The sequence below is a fragment of the Triturus cristatus genome, chromosome 4_1 (genome assembly GCF_964204655.1).
Source record: "Triturus cristatus chromosome 4_1, aTriCri1.1, whole genome shotgun sequence".
In the NCBI taxonomy this organism is placed as follows: domain Eukaryota; kingdom Metazoa; phylum Chordata; class Amphibia; order Caudata; family Salamandridae; genus Triturus; species Triturus cristatus.
The window spans coordinates 152,955,030-152,970,745 of NC_140585.1; the positions used below are offsets into that span (position 1 = coordinate 152,955,030).

Sequence of the window (15,716 nt, forward strand, 5' to 3'; positions counted from 1 at the left end):
CATAAGAACAAGTGTGTTGATATAGCAGTCCAAATGATGTACTTTGGCCACCTCCAACCACCGGGAGGGGATACTGGTCTCTAGCGACCCTCGGATGGAATTCCCCAAATAACTGCTAATGAGAAATTGTTCTTTAAGTTTTCTTCAGAAGGCTTCGACATGATTGGGGTGCTTAAGTGGGAGGGGGTGGGGTCATGTTTGTTCAGAGCAGTATTAGCAGTGCATATTATGTTGAGAGCAGAATGCATTATTGTTTATTAAAATGCATCTCTTACTCTAGCACAGACAGATAGATTCTCACCAAAGATGTCACAATATGGAGCCTAATAAAATTCCTGACATTAAATATAGGAGGCTCAACAACCTCCAAAACACTAGGCAAGTGTTGGCGTACCTCGACCGCTATAACATACAAATAGCCCTGTTGTAGGAAACGCACCTTTCAATGGCAGTGGAGCAAAATATAGGGGCCAGATGGTCGGCAGTGATGGTGGCTTCATCATACTCCTCATACTCAAGAGGTGTGCCTCTGTTAGTTCAGAGAGGGACTATATTCACACTTATACACTGAAACAGATGATCAGGAGAGGTACTTAATAGCGCGCAGCCGCTTCGGGGGCACTAACTGTGACAGTTAATAACACTTATGGCCCAAATGTGGATGACTCAGTGTTCAGAGTTCAAATAATGAGGTATGGAAACACCTAAATGCCCTCGCCTCTTCAGTGGTACTATGGGGGGACCTCAATACATATCTTTATCCCCAGATGGATCACTCTGCGACCACATATTGGCACGGGAAACAAGCAGCCCAGACTATTCGGGTCATGATGGAAGCCCTTGGACTGGTGAATATGTGAAGGTATTGGTATCCAGGTACAAAAGAGGAGACGTATGTCTAATCAGTACACAGCAGATGGTCCCGTTTAGACCATTGGTTGGTATTGAGGGAAGTAAATACATGGGCAACAACAGTGTCCCATCTGGTCAAAACTCTTTTGGACCATGTTCCTGTCCTGCTGGAACTAGCATGAGCCCTTGCCGTATCAGTGGTGGCTCCAAGCCTCTTCATTGATGGGCCCAGTATTTAAAGACAGCATAGGTAGCACAATTTAAAAAAAATTCCAAAGAAAATTAGTGGTCTGTGGAGGATGCGGGGATGCTATTGAAGGCATTCAAGGTCACCATACGTGACAAATGCATGGGAGTAAAGGCAGGGGTCCTCATGACTCTTCGCACCAGACTGAAACACATAGAAGACACTTTACAGACCCTGAAGAGATGCTTTGAGCAAAGTAATTCTCTCACCCTACTGGCTCAAATGCGGGAGTCGCTTACTGAATATACTGATACAGCTAGTAGGAAAGGCGTAACATGTCCAGATGGTGGAAGGTGAGGGCATATGAGGAGGGAGAAAGACACGGGAATACTCTGGCTTCTAAAATAGCAGGACCCAAATCACAGACACATATTGTAGAGATTTGAGACTAGAATGGAGTAAAATGTTATAACGCACCAGATATTTTCTCTGTGTTTGTGGACTTCTAAGCTAACCTGTATGGGCCGTGGGTGGCAGACTCAGAAGCTGATATAGCTAAGCTTCTGGATGAGGTGGCCCTGGCTTGGCTCAGAGAGAATTCTTGACACAACCAAGAACAATTGAAGATGTGAAGGAGGCTATACGCACGATGCCCAATGGGAAGGAGGCAGACATATGTTGAGCACCTAGCACCGCATTTACATGCTATGTTCTTAGAAACATATGAAAAGAACAGGCTGTCCCCTACACTTCGTGCAGCCCTAATAATTACATTACTGAAGCCAGATAAAGATCCTGATATATGAAAATCATACAGGCCACTCTACCTTATTAACATAGATATCAAAATCCTGGCAAAAATTATTGTTGATAGATGACAGCCTTTCCTTCCTAGCCTGGTGCTGCCGGATCAGTCCGGTTTGTCCATGAACGATCGACGTTGCACAACTTGCACACATTCTTTGCAACATTACATCAGTTAAACCTGTAGATGAGAGCCGAGGCGGTGATGCTCAATGCTGGCAAAGTTTTCAACTCTATACAATGGGAGTATATGCTTATGGTATTACACCGCATAAGCATGCCTTCTTGAGGTGGATACTATTATTGTATACCGACCCAGTGGCACAGATCAACAAGCACATCTCTAAACCAGTTAAAATCAGCAGGGGTACTAGAAAAGGGTGCCCATTGTCACGAATATATTTCTCTATAACCCTGAATCATTGGCATGTGTGTTCATGCAGACATGCAAAGCCGGCTTTGAGGTTCAGGCAGTACTTGTTTGCCATATCCCTCTATGAGTATGAAATGGTGCTAAATGTACTTGGCCTGGAAATGCACTTGGCGCCCCTTATACTCGAATATGCTAAGTATGAACAATATTCAGGGCTCAGCATAAACTGGGACAAGTCAGTCATATTCCCACTTGTGCAGATGACTGCCCCACATGACATGGAATTCCCCCTGGAATAGTGTGTAGAACCCGTCAAGTACCTGGGTATATGGAACACAGTGACCCAGGGGTCGTGGTTCAAATTCACTACCGACTAGTAATCACGAGAATAACAGAGCAAGTGTTTAGATGGACCAGGTTACTATATTCACTGGTGGACCAGATAGCCATTATGAAAATGGTTATTTTGCTCAATTTTTTCATATATGTTCATAAATATCCCTATAATACTGCCTGGTAAATTAAAACCCTTAAATCTATCATAATAACACTGGCATGGGCTGGTAAATAACCTACATGCAGCTGGGACATACTGACAAAACCATATGAGTGGCGGGTTTGGCGCTCCGACATGCAGTTATACAACCTCTGTGCCCAGGTGCAGTTTGCTCATTTTTGGTACTTCCCAACCCAATACCTGCCACACTTAGCGGTAGAGAATGATGACGCTCACCCAGTACCCCTTACAGCTACTCTATTATACAAACAGACGGTGATTGAATGACTAGAGATTAACACTATGCATGGTACCTCAAGATCCTGGCATATGCTAAATGAGAGGGCAGATAAAAGCATTATATATGTGCTGGCGCTTTCCTTGACTGCCCACCCGGCTATATCCATCACTCATGAGCCCCTGGCAATGGGCATATTAGCCAAAACAGGATATCTATACAGGGGGACCTATACCCAGATGGTAAATTCTTGACTGATTTCGTGACCTTAGCACAGGGCACTAGGACCCTGGACCCGACTGGTGGGGAGGGGGCAAGGAACCGGACACCACTTCCGGTCAAGGGGTGGGGGACGGGCACAAAGCCAAGACCAGGGCATGAGGCAGGACGTGTCGCCTTGCGCTGTAAGCAATAAATAAAAGTACCTGAATCCAGCAACCGACTCCTGTCGTGCTTCACTGATGAAGACATGACAACTGGCGACGAAGGAAGGCAGAATCGGCGCGTGTTTCCAGGCGCCCCAGGAGCAAAGGAAGAAGAAGCCAGGAGCCCACCCTGGTTCAAGTGCAGCGGTTCAAGGAGCAGAGGAACGGCGCGGGAGCCCACCCCGGCCGCAACAACAACAGCGAGTGAGGAAAAGAAAAGGAGCCATCCGGCCGTGACTGCAAGCCGGTAAGAATATCCCAAGAAGAAAGCGCTAGCGAGCAAACAAAAAGAAAGTGAGAAGAAGGCGGCCATCTTAGGGTCAGGCAAAAGCGGCCATTCAGCGCCGCGGAAGGCCCGGCGGCCATCTTGGTATCAGGCGGGAACTCACAAGGACCCCGTGATCACGCGAGACTTGGGCGGCCATTTTGAAACCAAGCAAAATCAGCCAATCAGGAACGAGAAAGGCCCGGCGGCCATTTTATGGTCAGGAAAGAAAGGTGAATACAAGAAAAAGTGCAAAAAAAGAGAGAATAAGGACAAAAGAAGAAGACAAAGTGCACTAACAAAAATAAAGAGACAATAAGAAAGGAAAAAAAAAAGAATAAAGCAGTTTAAAGTCAGGAAATACAGAAAACAACAAAAAGTGCGGAAACAGCAGAAACAAAGTATAAAGAAGAAGAAAAGCTGTGCAACACAAAGAGACAATAAGAAAGAAAGTAGGATAAGGAAAAGAAAACACGGAAAAACAAAAGGAAGTGAGAAAAAAGAAGGAAAAGCTAAACGAAAGGGACAAATAAGAGAAGAACAGAATAAAAGAAAGAAGTGCCACAGGCCCATAATGACTGAACAAGCGAGTGACAAACCCAGCGCTCAGTACCGTAGACCCCTTCCATTCAACCTATATGAACCACAAGTAGGTATCAAATGGGAGCGATGGGTTCGCAAGTTCGAAAGATACATGCGCTCCACAGATGTAGCAGACGCTAAGCAGGTGGATCTATTTTTAAATCTCGTAGGGGACGAAGTAGACGACCTACTAGTGACATTCCCTGATGACCAAACGGCAACATATAAAGGGCTAATCAAGTGCCTCTCAGACAGATTTGATCCGCAAAGAAACATTGACTTTGAGAGATACACCTTTACAATTGCATTTCAGCACACAGACGAGTCCCTCGACGACTTTGCGACAAGACTGCGCAAATTGGTCACATACTGCGAATTTGACAAGTTTGACAACGAACAAGCAATTTGCCTGCGCATCATTGAGGGATGTCGGTCAATGGAATTCCGCACACAAATTCTGAAAGAACCGACCTCGCTGGAGAAAATTCTAACGATGGCCAGGGCAGGAGCGAGGGCGACGGCGCAAGCAAAGCAGATGTAACTGGGTAAGGAGAGGCAAAGAGAACAAGCTAACCGCATGGTCGGAAGAAGCCGCATGAACAACTGGAAGAAAGAGAACAATGAGCAACAGCCAAGGAAACAACATGAAAAAACATGCTACAGATGCGGACTTGAGTTCCCACACACCGGCGCATGCCCGGCAATGGGTCAGACATGCAGAAAGTGCAACAGGAGCAATCATTTTGCAAGCGCGTGTCTGGGCACACAATTCAGAAGTGAGAGAGGACGACCTGGAAGACCGCGGATGATGACAAACAGATATGCCAGGCACATGGAAACGGCAAACCGCAGCTCGTCAGCTGAATCTGATGGAGAAGCCATGCAAGAAAACGTAGAACGACTATACTTGATGTCCGAAGTTGCTTCTGCAGAAGAAGGGCGAGAAAGCATCCGCCTAATAGAGAAACATCAAGTAAAAAAGACAACAACCGTGAACATAGATGTGGGACAACACAAAACACGTTTCGTGTTAGACAGCGGCACCACATGCAACATCATGTGTGTATCAGAATATGAAAAGATGGAAACAATGCCGGCGCTAGTGCCATCCACGGTTGACGTATTCACGTGGGGATCAAAAAAATCAGTGATCAACATGGGGAAATTTACAGAGACACTGATATATAAAGACAGATCAAGCAAGGAAGACATACATGTACTGAAGGGTGACATTCCAGCACCATGCTTACTGAGTAACGTCACAGCGCAGGTGGTGGGCCTCCTCGCAATTACATACCACATGTCAGAGAAGAAGAACATCCTGCAATGAAGCAGTGAAACCAGTAGTTCAACATCACAGGCGAGTGCCGATACACTTGCAACCGCAAGAAGAGGGGGAAATACAAGCATTGCTAAGTCAGGACATCATAGAGCTGGCAGACGGACCGACACCATGGGTGTCACCAATAGTGGCAGTCCCAAAGAAGAACACATCCAAAATTTGTATCTGTGTCGACATGAGAATACCAAACACAGCAATTGAACGGGAAAGACACCCTGGACCACATCTCAACGACCTGATCAGCTGCCTAACTGGCACATGCCGATTCTCAAAGCTGGACCTGTGCAAAGGATATAATCAGCTAGAGCTTGACCAATAGTCAAGGTACATTACGACATTCTCCACGCACATGGGTCTATTTCGCTACAAGCGGCTGAGTTTTGGCATCTCATGGGCGGCAGAAATATTTCAAGAAACAATACGGCAAGTCATAAGGCCGGTAAAAAACAGCCTCAACTGCAGTGATGACATTCTGGTATTTGGTCGAACAGATGACGAGCATGACAAAGCATTGCGGGACGTATGCTCCCAACTGGAACAGGCAGGTCTAACACTGAATGAAGACAAGTGCGAAATAGGGAGAAACAAACTGGTGTTCTTCGGACACATCTTCTCTAAAAAAGGGATGCGACCAGATCGCAGCAAAGTGGAGACGCTGGAAAAAGCTAAACCTTCGAGCGACATTGCAGACGTGAGGTAATTCCTTGGGCTCGCCAGTTACTGCGCAAGATACATAAAATACTTTGCCACGGTAAGCACACCGCTGAGAGAACTGACAAAACAAGGCCAGACATTCATATGGATAGAAGACTGCAACAAAGCATTTGAGGCCATCAGACATGCAGTGATAGCGTGGACCATCTTGCGTACTTCGATCCCCTGCTGTGCACAGGATTGACGGTGGACGCCAGCCCGGTGTGGCTAGGAGCGATCTTGGCACAACATAGGGCAGGTAAAGAGTCCATAAGAAAAATAGTGGCATTCACAGGCAAAAGCCTGTCCGAAGTTGAGAGGGCATACTCACAGCCGGAAAAAGAAAGCCTCGCAGTAGTATGGGCATGTGAACACTATCACATGTTCATATATGGGAAGCCATTCACCATTATAATGGATCATCAGGCCCTAGTAACGATCTATGGAAATCCCAACGCGAAAATACCACCTAGAATCGAGAGATGGGGCATAAGGCAGATGGACTACAACTTCAAGATCGTGCACAATCCAGCGAAAGAACACAACCCGGTGGACTACATGTCGCGACACCCTTTGCCACAGACACCTGAGGCAACATCAATAGCGGAGGAATACCTGACTGTACTAAAACAAAACACTCCAGCATCAATAACGGTGGCAGAGTTGGAGCTAGAAACAGAGAGGGACGCCACAATGCAGGCGGTCAAAATGGTAACAAGACAACAAAGATGGAGGCATGTCAACAACAACAGCATCATGGAAAATGGAGTGATCAAAGAGGAAATGCTGGCATTCAAAAAGATTCATGAAGAGCTATCAGAGACCAAAAATGAAATAATAATGAAAGGAACAAGAATAGTGATGCCAAGAGCTCTGCGGAGACAGACTGTAAACTTGGCGCACGAATCACACAGAGGCAAAGAGGCAGCAAAGAAACTGTTACGGGAGAAAGTGTGGTTCCCATGGTTGGACAATATGGTGGAGGCCACCGTCACAAACTGCCACATCTGCCAAACGACGGGGCAGCCAGCAAAACCGTAATCGCTACAAATGTCAGAGCTCCCTCAGGCAGTGTGGACTGAACTGGCAGCAGACTTCTATGGGCCTCTGGAAACGGGAAGCTACCTGCTTGTGATAATTGATGAATTCTCCAGGTTTCCCATCGTGCGACAAGTATCGTCAACATCAGCAAGCGCAACACTGCCTACTCTGGGTGACGTATCTGCGGCGTGGGGTTCCCCACAAACACTAAAGACAGACAATGGCCCGCCATTCTCAGGGGAAGAATTTCGAAAATGTATGGACTATTTAGGGATCCATCACAGGAAAATAACGCCTCTGTGGCCACAAGCAAATGGCATGGTGGAAAGATTCATGGGGAACATAAAGAAGGCTGTCCAAAGAGCAAAGCTGGTGCAAATATCAATAGGACAGGCTCTGTGTCAAGTACTAAGGAACTATCGGAACACCCCTCACAGCTCCACAGGACGGTGTCCCGCAGAGCTAGTTCTGGGCAGATCAAGCAGGACAAGGCTACCGCAGCTGTAAGCAACAACAACGCCAGAGCAGATCAGCATTGCCATCAAAGACCATGAGGCCAAGGAGAAAATGAAGGCATATGCCGATGCAAGGAGACATGCCACTCCTGCGCACCTCAAACAAGGGAATAATGTGGTGGTGCGGCAGCGGCAGCTAAGAAAATCGGACAGCCCGTTCTCAAAGGAGCCGTTGACGGTGACCGAGGTAAAAGGGCCCATGAAAACAGCATCAGCAGAACGCTACCACATCACACGAAACAGCTCACACTTCAAGGAACTCAAGATCATGGACGAAGACGGAAGAGATGTCGCAACAGGAGACGCAGGCATGAGACAGGATGAGGACAAGCAGATGGACAAAGGAGAAACACGTCAAAGAAGAGAGTGCAAAAGACCAAAGAGACTGATTGAAGAAATGTAATGAGGACACATTCTCTCTCTCTCTCTCTCTCTCTCTCTCTCTCTCTCTCCAACTATTTGGCATCAACCATCTCTCTGTCATTTCTGCAACAAAGGGTGAGATGTTGTGACCTGGGCACAGGGCACTAGGACCCTGGACCCGACTGGTGGGGAGGGGGGAAGGAACCAGACACCACTTCCGGTCAAGGGGTGGGGGACGGGCACAAAGCCAAGACCAGGGCATGAGGCAGGACATGTGGCCTTTCGATGTAAGCAATACATAAAAGTACTTGAATCCAGCAACCGACTCCTGTTGTGCTTCACTCAATACATACACGACAACTTAGATGAGCTAAACACTACACACCCTTCAGCTGCATTATTAGCCTTTGTATACTCCAGACTCCAGGCAGTGGCAAGGACCCTATGCCCACAAGTTTCCGAAAAGAACCGATTGTGCTGAAGGCGTTTCAGGGGATGCTGACATGCAGCTCAAGTAGGGGCTTGCAGTAGGGAAGAGCCAGAGGATAAGATGTTAGCCTTAGATAGATGGAATGCTGTATTTGACACACCAATGACTCAAAAGAACTGGGAGGCATGCTGCTCGCTCGCAGGGCATCTCACCGCTCATTACAACCTTAGAATAATCCATTTCAAGTATTTGAAACAAATATATGATACCCCTCTCCAAATGCATAGATATGGGCTCAGGGAAAACTCCCGATGTGTGCGATGTGGGAGCCAAGGCACCGACTTCCCGCATCTGGCCTGGGGCTGGGCTCACGTTTATAACTCTTGGTCGCAGGTGGTTCATACCCTGTCAGATATAGTGTGAGTGGGTGCTCCCCACAGCTGTGTCTACTGGGACTGCTCACATCGCCACAATCCTGCAACCGCAAGCTAGTGGCGGCTACCACCCTACAAGCCAAAAGACTGGCGTCGAAACTCTGGGGAGGGAAGTCAGCTCATGGGGCGGAGCAATGGGTGAAGGATGCTCTATTGAGCAGAGAACAGCTCGATATGTTTGTGGAGCAACTTCCGGCAGCATCTCGACCTAAGGCACCTGTTCCCACGTATTTGTTAGCGCACCCTGATGTGACATGATCGCTATACTTTGTAAAGCTATTAAGTGATGGAATATTACCATGGTAAACGCAGGGATAGGGTAGGGATGGACGCGGCCATTTCTGCTGAATGGAAATGTATGCCCTAATATGATGCACTCACTGCAATCAGTTGCTCTGTTTGTTTTAGTCTTTCTGCTTTTTATTGGTTGACTCATGATGAAAATGCTGTAATAAATAACAAATACTAGCAGAGATCCATCAAAAGCCATAAAGCAGGGGTCTCCAACCTATTCTCTAGTGAGAGCTACTTCTGTTCAACAAAAGTCTTCCCGAGGTAATAGCAAATTTTATACCTGTAAAATAGTGACTACACTATGACCACCCAAAACAAGATTTTCAGTAGTTACCACCCAAGTATACCAAGTGCGGTTACCAGCAGAAATTGCTGGGAAAAAGTTCTTCAATATTAAATGCATCCACTTGACTTATGAAGTAACATTCAAATCTTGACATGCCCAGTGGCACAAAGGACATAAGCACAGCAGTACATCTCCCCAGTTCAGCTTGAATTATCATTCACCAGTTTCTGAAAATGCACATTTTTCTATCTAATATTACTTTCCACTGTGGGCAAACAAACTCAATTTTCCAGAAGAAACCCCATTTTTGAAAACTAAAACCGCCTTTAAAATATCAAAATAACTAAATAAACAGTCACTATTGGAGCGATATTGTGTGCCTTTGTGTCTTTTGAGGATATACTTGTTTGCATTGTAAAGAAAATGGTGGTACATTAATGATACAATGCTAATTCTATATGTACTAGATGCCCTTTGACTAATGAATGTTTTTCATAACTGAATTGTAGCTTTAAAGAAGTTTAGGACCTTTGTTTCCTATACCAATAGTTACCCAGGTCCGTGGACAATTGTGGGTTACCCCATTATATCATAATGGATGCTCACCATAGCACCATGGATGCCTGGATTATGCCAGTAATACCCACCATTAAACTAGGGCCACAGTTGTGCCAAGGCTGGAAACCAGAAGGATCAGGGATAAGACCACATATCAGCCATGAACATTAATATGCCAGGAATACGTACATATAGGCCAGTCATTCTCAGAGTAGGTCTATGATGGTTGCCAGCATACCACAACTAGATCAAAAATACTAAAATAGTCAAGGATAGCCATAATTATGCCATTGGCACTATTATGTCAAGAATGGACACACTTATGCCAAATATAACACACTTATGATGGGGCTAGCATTTATTTTTGGCGGTTCTTGGCACAAGGCATAGTTTCAGGAAGCAATAGTGTTTATTATGGGCACACACATAAATGTTGATGAATCTCTTAGTTTTCTCTGTTCTGGATCATACCCTGTTCTCCTCAGGTCTTGAGCTGATCATGCATCTAACTGACACATTTTCACTCTGACTCCTGCAGTCCCGCACTTTGGTGGGTCAGCACTGATTACAGCTCAGGCTACTGCTGCCATACTTTTTTGATGGTGCACGGTTCACACACATGTTGTGACTGATAAAGGAGGGACTGTTAAATGGTCAATCTCCTTGTGGCTTAATTATATTGATATTGGATACAGACTGTCATGAAGCAGATCCTATAAGCTGGCACAGTGTGTGTTTGAGTGTTAATATGAGTTACTGTGATAAGTTTGGCTGGCTGTCACTCTTAGCGTCTTGAGATGATCAGTGCTGCCTTCTCTAATAGGCACCTACTCTGAAATTGATACAGGGCTTGACTTCCCCTCAGAGAGCTACTTTGAAGGTACTGGCGAGCTACCAGTAGCTCCCGAGCTACTCGTTGGAGACCCCTGCCATAAAGTGTCCTTGACGCTCCAAGGGGCTCTGCTGAAGCTGCCAATGCCCCCCAGAGCAGCTCCGTAAATTCGTCGAATCAAGGAAATGTCCAAGGATATGGCAGCGGCAGCCCGGTTCACAGTCAAAGCTATCTGGCCCCTAGTTCCTCTCTGGATTCCTTTCCTCTAGATGAAGACAAACTAATGTTAAAAAATACGGAAATGACGCAGAGCATCTGCTGTCGGATTGACATCAGTTGGAATACAGCGAAAGAAATGTATCAGACTCCGCTTCTCCTCGTAAAAAACTTTAACTTTAACAAAGGTCAAGCTGGGGAACCCGAGATGCCATCTGCCCATCCAATGTTAGGTCTAATGAACGTTTTGTGCAGGACGTTACATAGTCTAGCTGAGTCCGTGACAGTGCAGTCGACAAGATGAGCAAAGGCAAGTCCCGAGAGATTCCCCGACTTCAGTTGAGCGGGCAGTTCACACAGAATGGCCACAACCGAAGACGCGGTCAGGAATACCAACAATCAAGTGATCGCTGAAAGGGAATCATGTTCATGCCCCCCAAATCTGCACAGATTGCCCGCGGTGCCACCTGTTATTAGCTCAATATCGGAGGATTGCAAACAGAAACAAACCACCCAAGGCAACAACAGAGGATTTCAAGACTACATCAAGGGGGCCGCACAGGGAGAAGGCAACTCACATCCTTCAGACATCACAGAGACTGACCAAGAGGTAAGTGGTATTATACACATCCCAAAGGGAAATAAGTCGAAAGCAAGGCGGGCAAGAAACCTAATCTAACACCGAAAACCACATTTACTGTAGGAAAAACATGGAACAAATACGTCTAGAAGTGCCTAAAGTGGTACTGTGGGTATGGGTTCCCGAGAGCTGGCTGCTAGTCCATGCAAAGTTGATTAAGAAAGACCACAAATAAACTGCAAAGCTACAGAAGTGGTCGACAGCCTGGATGGGGAAATCGTAGGTCCACTGGGATCTGCTTTTAACCATCTTTCCCCTCCTTCATTGTCTAATTCTACTAATGCAGGTTTATGTTGTGATAAACTGTGTAAAATCTACACTCATATTAATGGATTCTCCACAGGTAAGAGACCGCCAAAAATAAATAGAGTATGGGCAAATAAAAGTGGAGTGAAAATATGCTCCTGCGCTTTAGAGACCACGTCCAATAGTAGGGAGGGTCTTGTATTTTCGCAAGCCATAGGAGGAAAATCAGGAAATTCAGCATACCAGGCAAGTCAGCCAGGAGAGGCCTATTCCCAGTGCTTAATTTGAGCCAATGGTTTCCGGCCCTCAGCTCCGGCACCTACTCGTCAACACCAGCTCTTATGATAGTCTGCCATATGGCGGCACTGCTTGTATAATTTAGAGACGACCACAGTTGCTTATTAATGCAATATACAGTAAAGATTAATAAAACCTGCCAACCAAGCCATTTTATAGCGTTGGGGAGCTGGAATAGATAGAATTGTCTGGTGTGTGATGGTTAGTAATTGTGTTGTTACTGTCACTGGCAGCACTGGCAGGGACAAAAGGTGGCGGAAGCTGCAGTGGCCTCCTCAAAAGGGCCCTGGAGCTTATTGTTCTACAAATTAAGCACTGCCGCTTCCAATTTTGCCAGGGGGATGATTTCAGCGAAACACAGTTTCATCATCCTAAGCAAAGGCAAGGCCGGTCAGAGTTGTTGACAGTGAGAGTCACTCCAGGATCTAGAGCCCGGGGAGCATTCCTTGGAGGGAGAATCCGCTAGCAAAGGCAAGGTCGGTCAGAGTTGTTGACAGTGAGAGTAACTCCAGGATCTAGAGCCCAGGGGAGCATTCCTTGGAGGGAGTCAAGTCAAGTCAAGTTAGATAATTTATATAGCGCTCTACATACCCAGAGGTCTCAAGGCGCTTGGAGAAGGGTGGGGAAATTACTTGTCGAATATCCAGGTTTTAAGTTGCTTTCTGAATGCTAAGTGGTTCTGAGTGAGGCGAAGGTGAGTGGGAAGTGTGTTCCAGGTTTTAGCCGCTAGGTAGGAGAAGGATCTTCCCCCCATGGTGGTTTTGTTGATGCGAGGTACAGCAGCAAGGGCTTGGTTGGAAGAGCGAAGTTGGCGGGAGGGGGTGTAGAAGGAGAGTCGTGTGTTGAGGCATTCTGGTCCAAGTTCGTAAAGTGCTTTGTGTGCGTGGGTAAGGAGGCGGAATGTTATCCTCTTATTGACGGGGAGCCAGTGGAGGTCTTTCAGGTGACCAGAAATGTGGTCTTTACGCAGGATGTTTAGTATGAGTCTGGCTGATGCGTTCTGGGTGCGTTGGAGTTTTTTCTGAAGTTTTGCGGTGGTACCGGCGTATAGGGTGTTTCCATAGTCCAGGCGGCTTGTAACCAGTGTGTGGGTGACCGTTTTTCTAGTTTCAGTGGGGATCCAGCGAAATGTTTTTTTGAGCATGCGAAGAATGTTGAAGCAAGATGATGAAACGGCGTTGACTTGTCTGGTCATCGAGAGTGAGGAGTCCAGGATGACGCCCAAGTTCCGTGCGTGGTCCGTCGGGATGGGTGCTTTTCCAAGGGCCTCTGGCCACCAAGAGTCGTCCCAGGCAGAGGGGGAGGTACCTAAGATAAGGACTTCTGTTTTGTCTGAATTCAGTTTCAGACGGCTGTGCTTCATCCACTCGGCTACTTCTTTCATTCCTTCATGTAGATTGGTTTTGGCGGTGTTAGGGTCTTTGGTGAGTGAGAGGATCAGTTGGGTGTCATCAGCGTAGGAGATGATGTTGAGGTTGTGTTGGCGAGCGATGGCCGCAAGGGGGCTCATGTATACGTTGAAGAGGGTAGGGCTGAGTGAAGATCCTTGTGGCACGCCACAAATGACTTCAGTGGCATCTGACTTGAATGGTGGGAGGCGGACTCTCTGAGTTCTTCCTGTAAGGAATGAGGTGATCCATTCCAGAGCTTTTCCTTGGATACCGATGTTTCTGAGGCGTTGTAATAGGGTGCTATGACAGACTGTGTCGAAGGCTGCGGAGAGGTCGAGGAGGATGAGGGCGACTGTGTCTCCATTGTCCAGTAGAGTTCGAATGTCGTCTGTTGCAGCGATGAGTGCGGTCTCAGTGCTGTGTTTGGCTCGGAAGCCGGACTGTGAGGAGTCGAGGGATCTGTTGGTTTCGAGGAAGGCGGTGAGCTGGTTGTTGACAGCTTTCTCGATGACTTTGCCCGGGAATGGTAGGAGCGAGATGGGGCAGTAGTTTTTGAGTTCGGTGGGGTCTGCTGTGGGGTTTTTCAGAAGGGCTCTGAGTTCGGCGTGTTTCCAGCTTTCCGGGAAGGTGGCGGAGTTGAGGGAGCAGTTGATGACGTCTCGGAGGTGTGGTGCTATGATGGAATCTGCTTTGTTGAAGATGTGGTGAGGGCATGGGTCTGTGGAGGATCCTGAATGGATGGAATTCATCAGGCGGATGGTGTCCTCAGTGGAGATTGGGTTCCAGTCGTTAAGGATGTTCAGGGGGGGTGGAGGTATGGCAGAAGGTTGGGTGGGTTGGTCTCCGGATTGGTTGTCAAAGCTGTTGTGGATGTCAGCGATTTTGTCGTGGAAGAACGAAGCTAGGGAATCGCAAAGTGTTTGAGAGGGAGTGATGTCGTTGGAGTTGGCAGTGGGGTTGGTAAACTATTTGATGATGTTGAATAATTCCTTGCTGTTGTGGGCGTTGTTGTCTAGTCGGTCTTTAAATGAGGCTTTCTTGGCGGTCCGGATCAGTTGGTGGTGTATGCGGGTGGCGTTTTTGAAGGCGTCCCTGGTGCTGGTGTTTGGGTCTTTTTTCCAGGCCTTCTCAAGGGATCGACAGAGTTTCTTGGATTTCTTAAGATCATCGTTGAACCAGGGGGCGTTTTTGCTGCCTAGTTTGATTTGACGTTTTTTCAAAGGTGCTAGGTTGTCGGCGCTGTTGGTTAGCCATTGAGTGAGGTTGATGGCTGCTTGGTTGGCGTTCGAAGAGTGGGCAGGGGGGTTTTGAAGAAGCGATGAGGAGATCTGGTCGATGGTGATTTTGTTCCAGTTTCTTCGCAAAGTGGGTTGAGGATGGTTGTGGGTTGTGGTCTTTTTGTAGGTAAAGTGAACGCAGCTGTGGTCCGTCCAATGGAGAACTGTGGTGTGACTGAAGGAGATGTGTTTGCTGGAGGTGAGGATAGGGTCGAGTGTGTGACCTGCGTAGTGGGTGGGGGTATTAACAAGTTGCTTGAGTCCGAGGTTGGCGAGATTGTCCAGGAGGGTGGTGGCATTGCTGTCGTTGCTATTATCTAGGTGAAAATTGAGGTCTCCCAGTAGAATGTAGTCCTCGGAGGGGAGGGCGTGTGGGGTGATGAAGTCAGTGATGTCTTCAATGAATTGTGCACGGGGTCCTGGTGGTCTGTAGAGTAGGGTGCCTCTTAGTGTGGTCTTGGGGTCGGTGTGAATCTGGAAGTGAAGGTGCTCGGCGCTAGCGAGGTTGACGTCTGAGCTGGTTGAGATGCGGATGGAATTCTTATGGACGATGGCGATGCCTCCTCCAGTTTGCTTGGTGCGGTCCTTACGGATGATCTTGTAGCCTTCCGGGATGGCAATGGTGATGTCTGGGGCTGA

The 15,716-nt window shown here is 47.1% G+C and overlaps 1 protein-coding gene across 1 annotated transcript in view; it reads left to right on the top strand.

Moving 5' to 3' along the window:
- The first annotated feature begins 11,587 nt into the window (after window positions 1–11,587).
- Window positions 11,588–15,716, top strand: part of LOC146853738 (olfactory receptor 5B12-like) — a 28,180-nt gene continuing 24,051 nt past the window's right edge. The window contains exons 1-2 of the mRNA XM_085650852.1: window positions 11,588–11,836; window positions 12,153–12,209. Coding sequence (XP_085506978.1) covers window positions 11,588–11,836; window positions 12,153–12,209 — 306 coding nt within the window. The remainder of the gene's footprint in view (window positions 11,837–12,152; window positions 12,210–15,716) is intronic.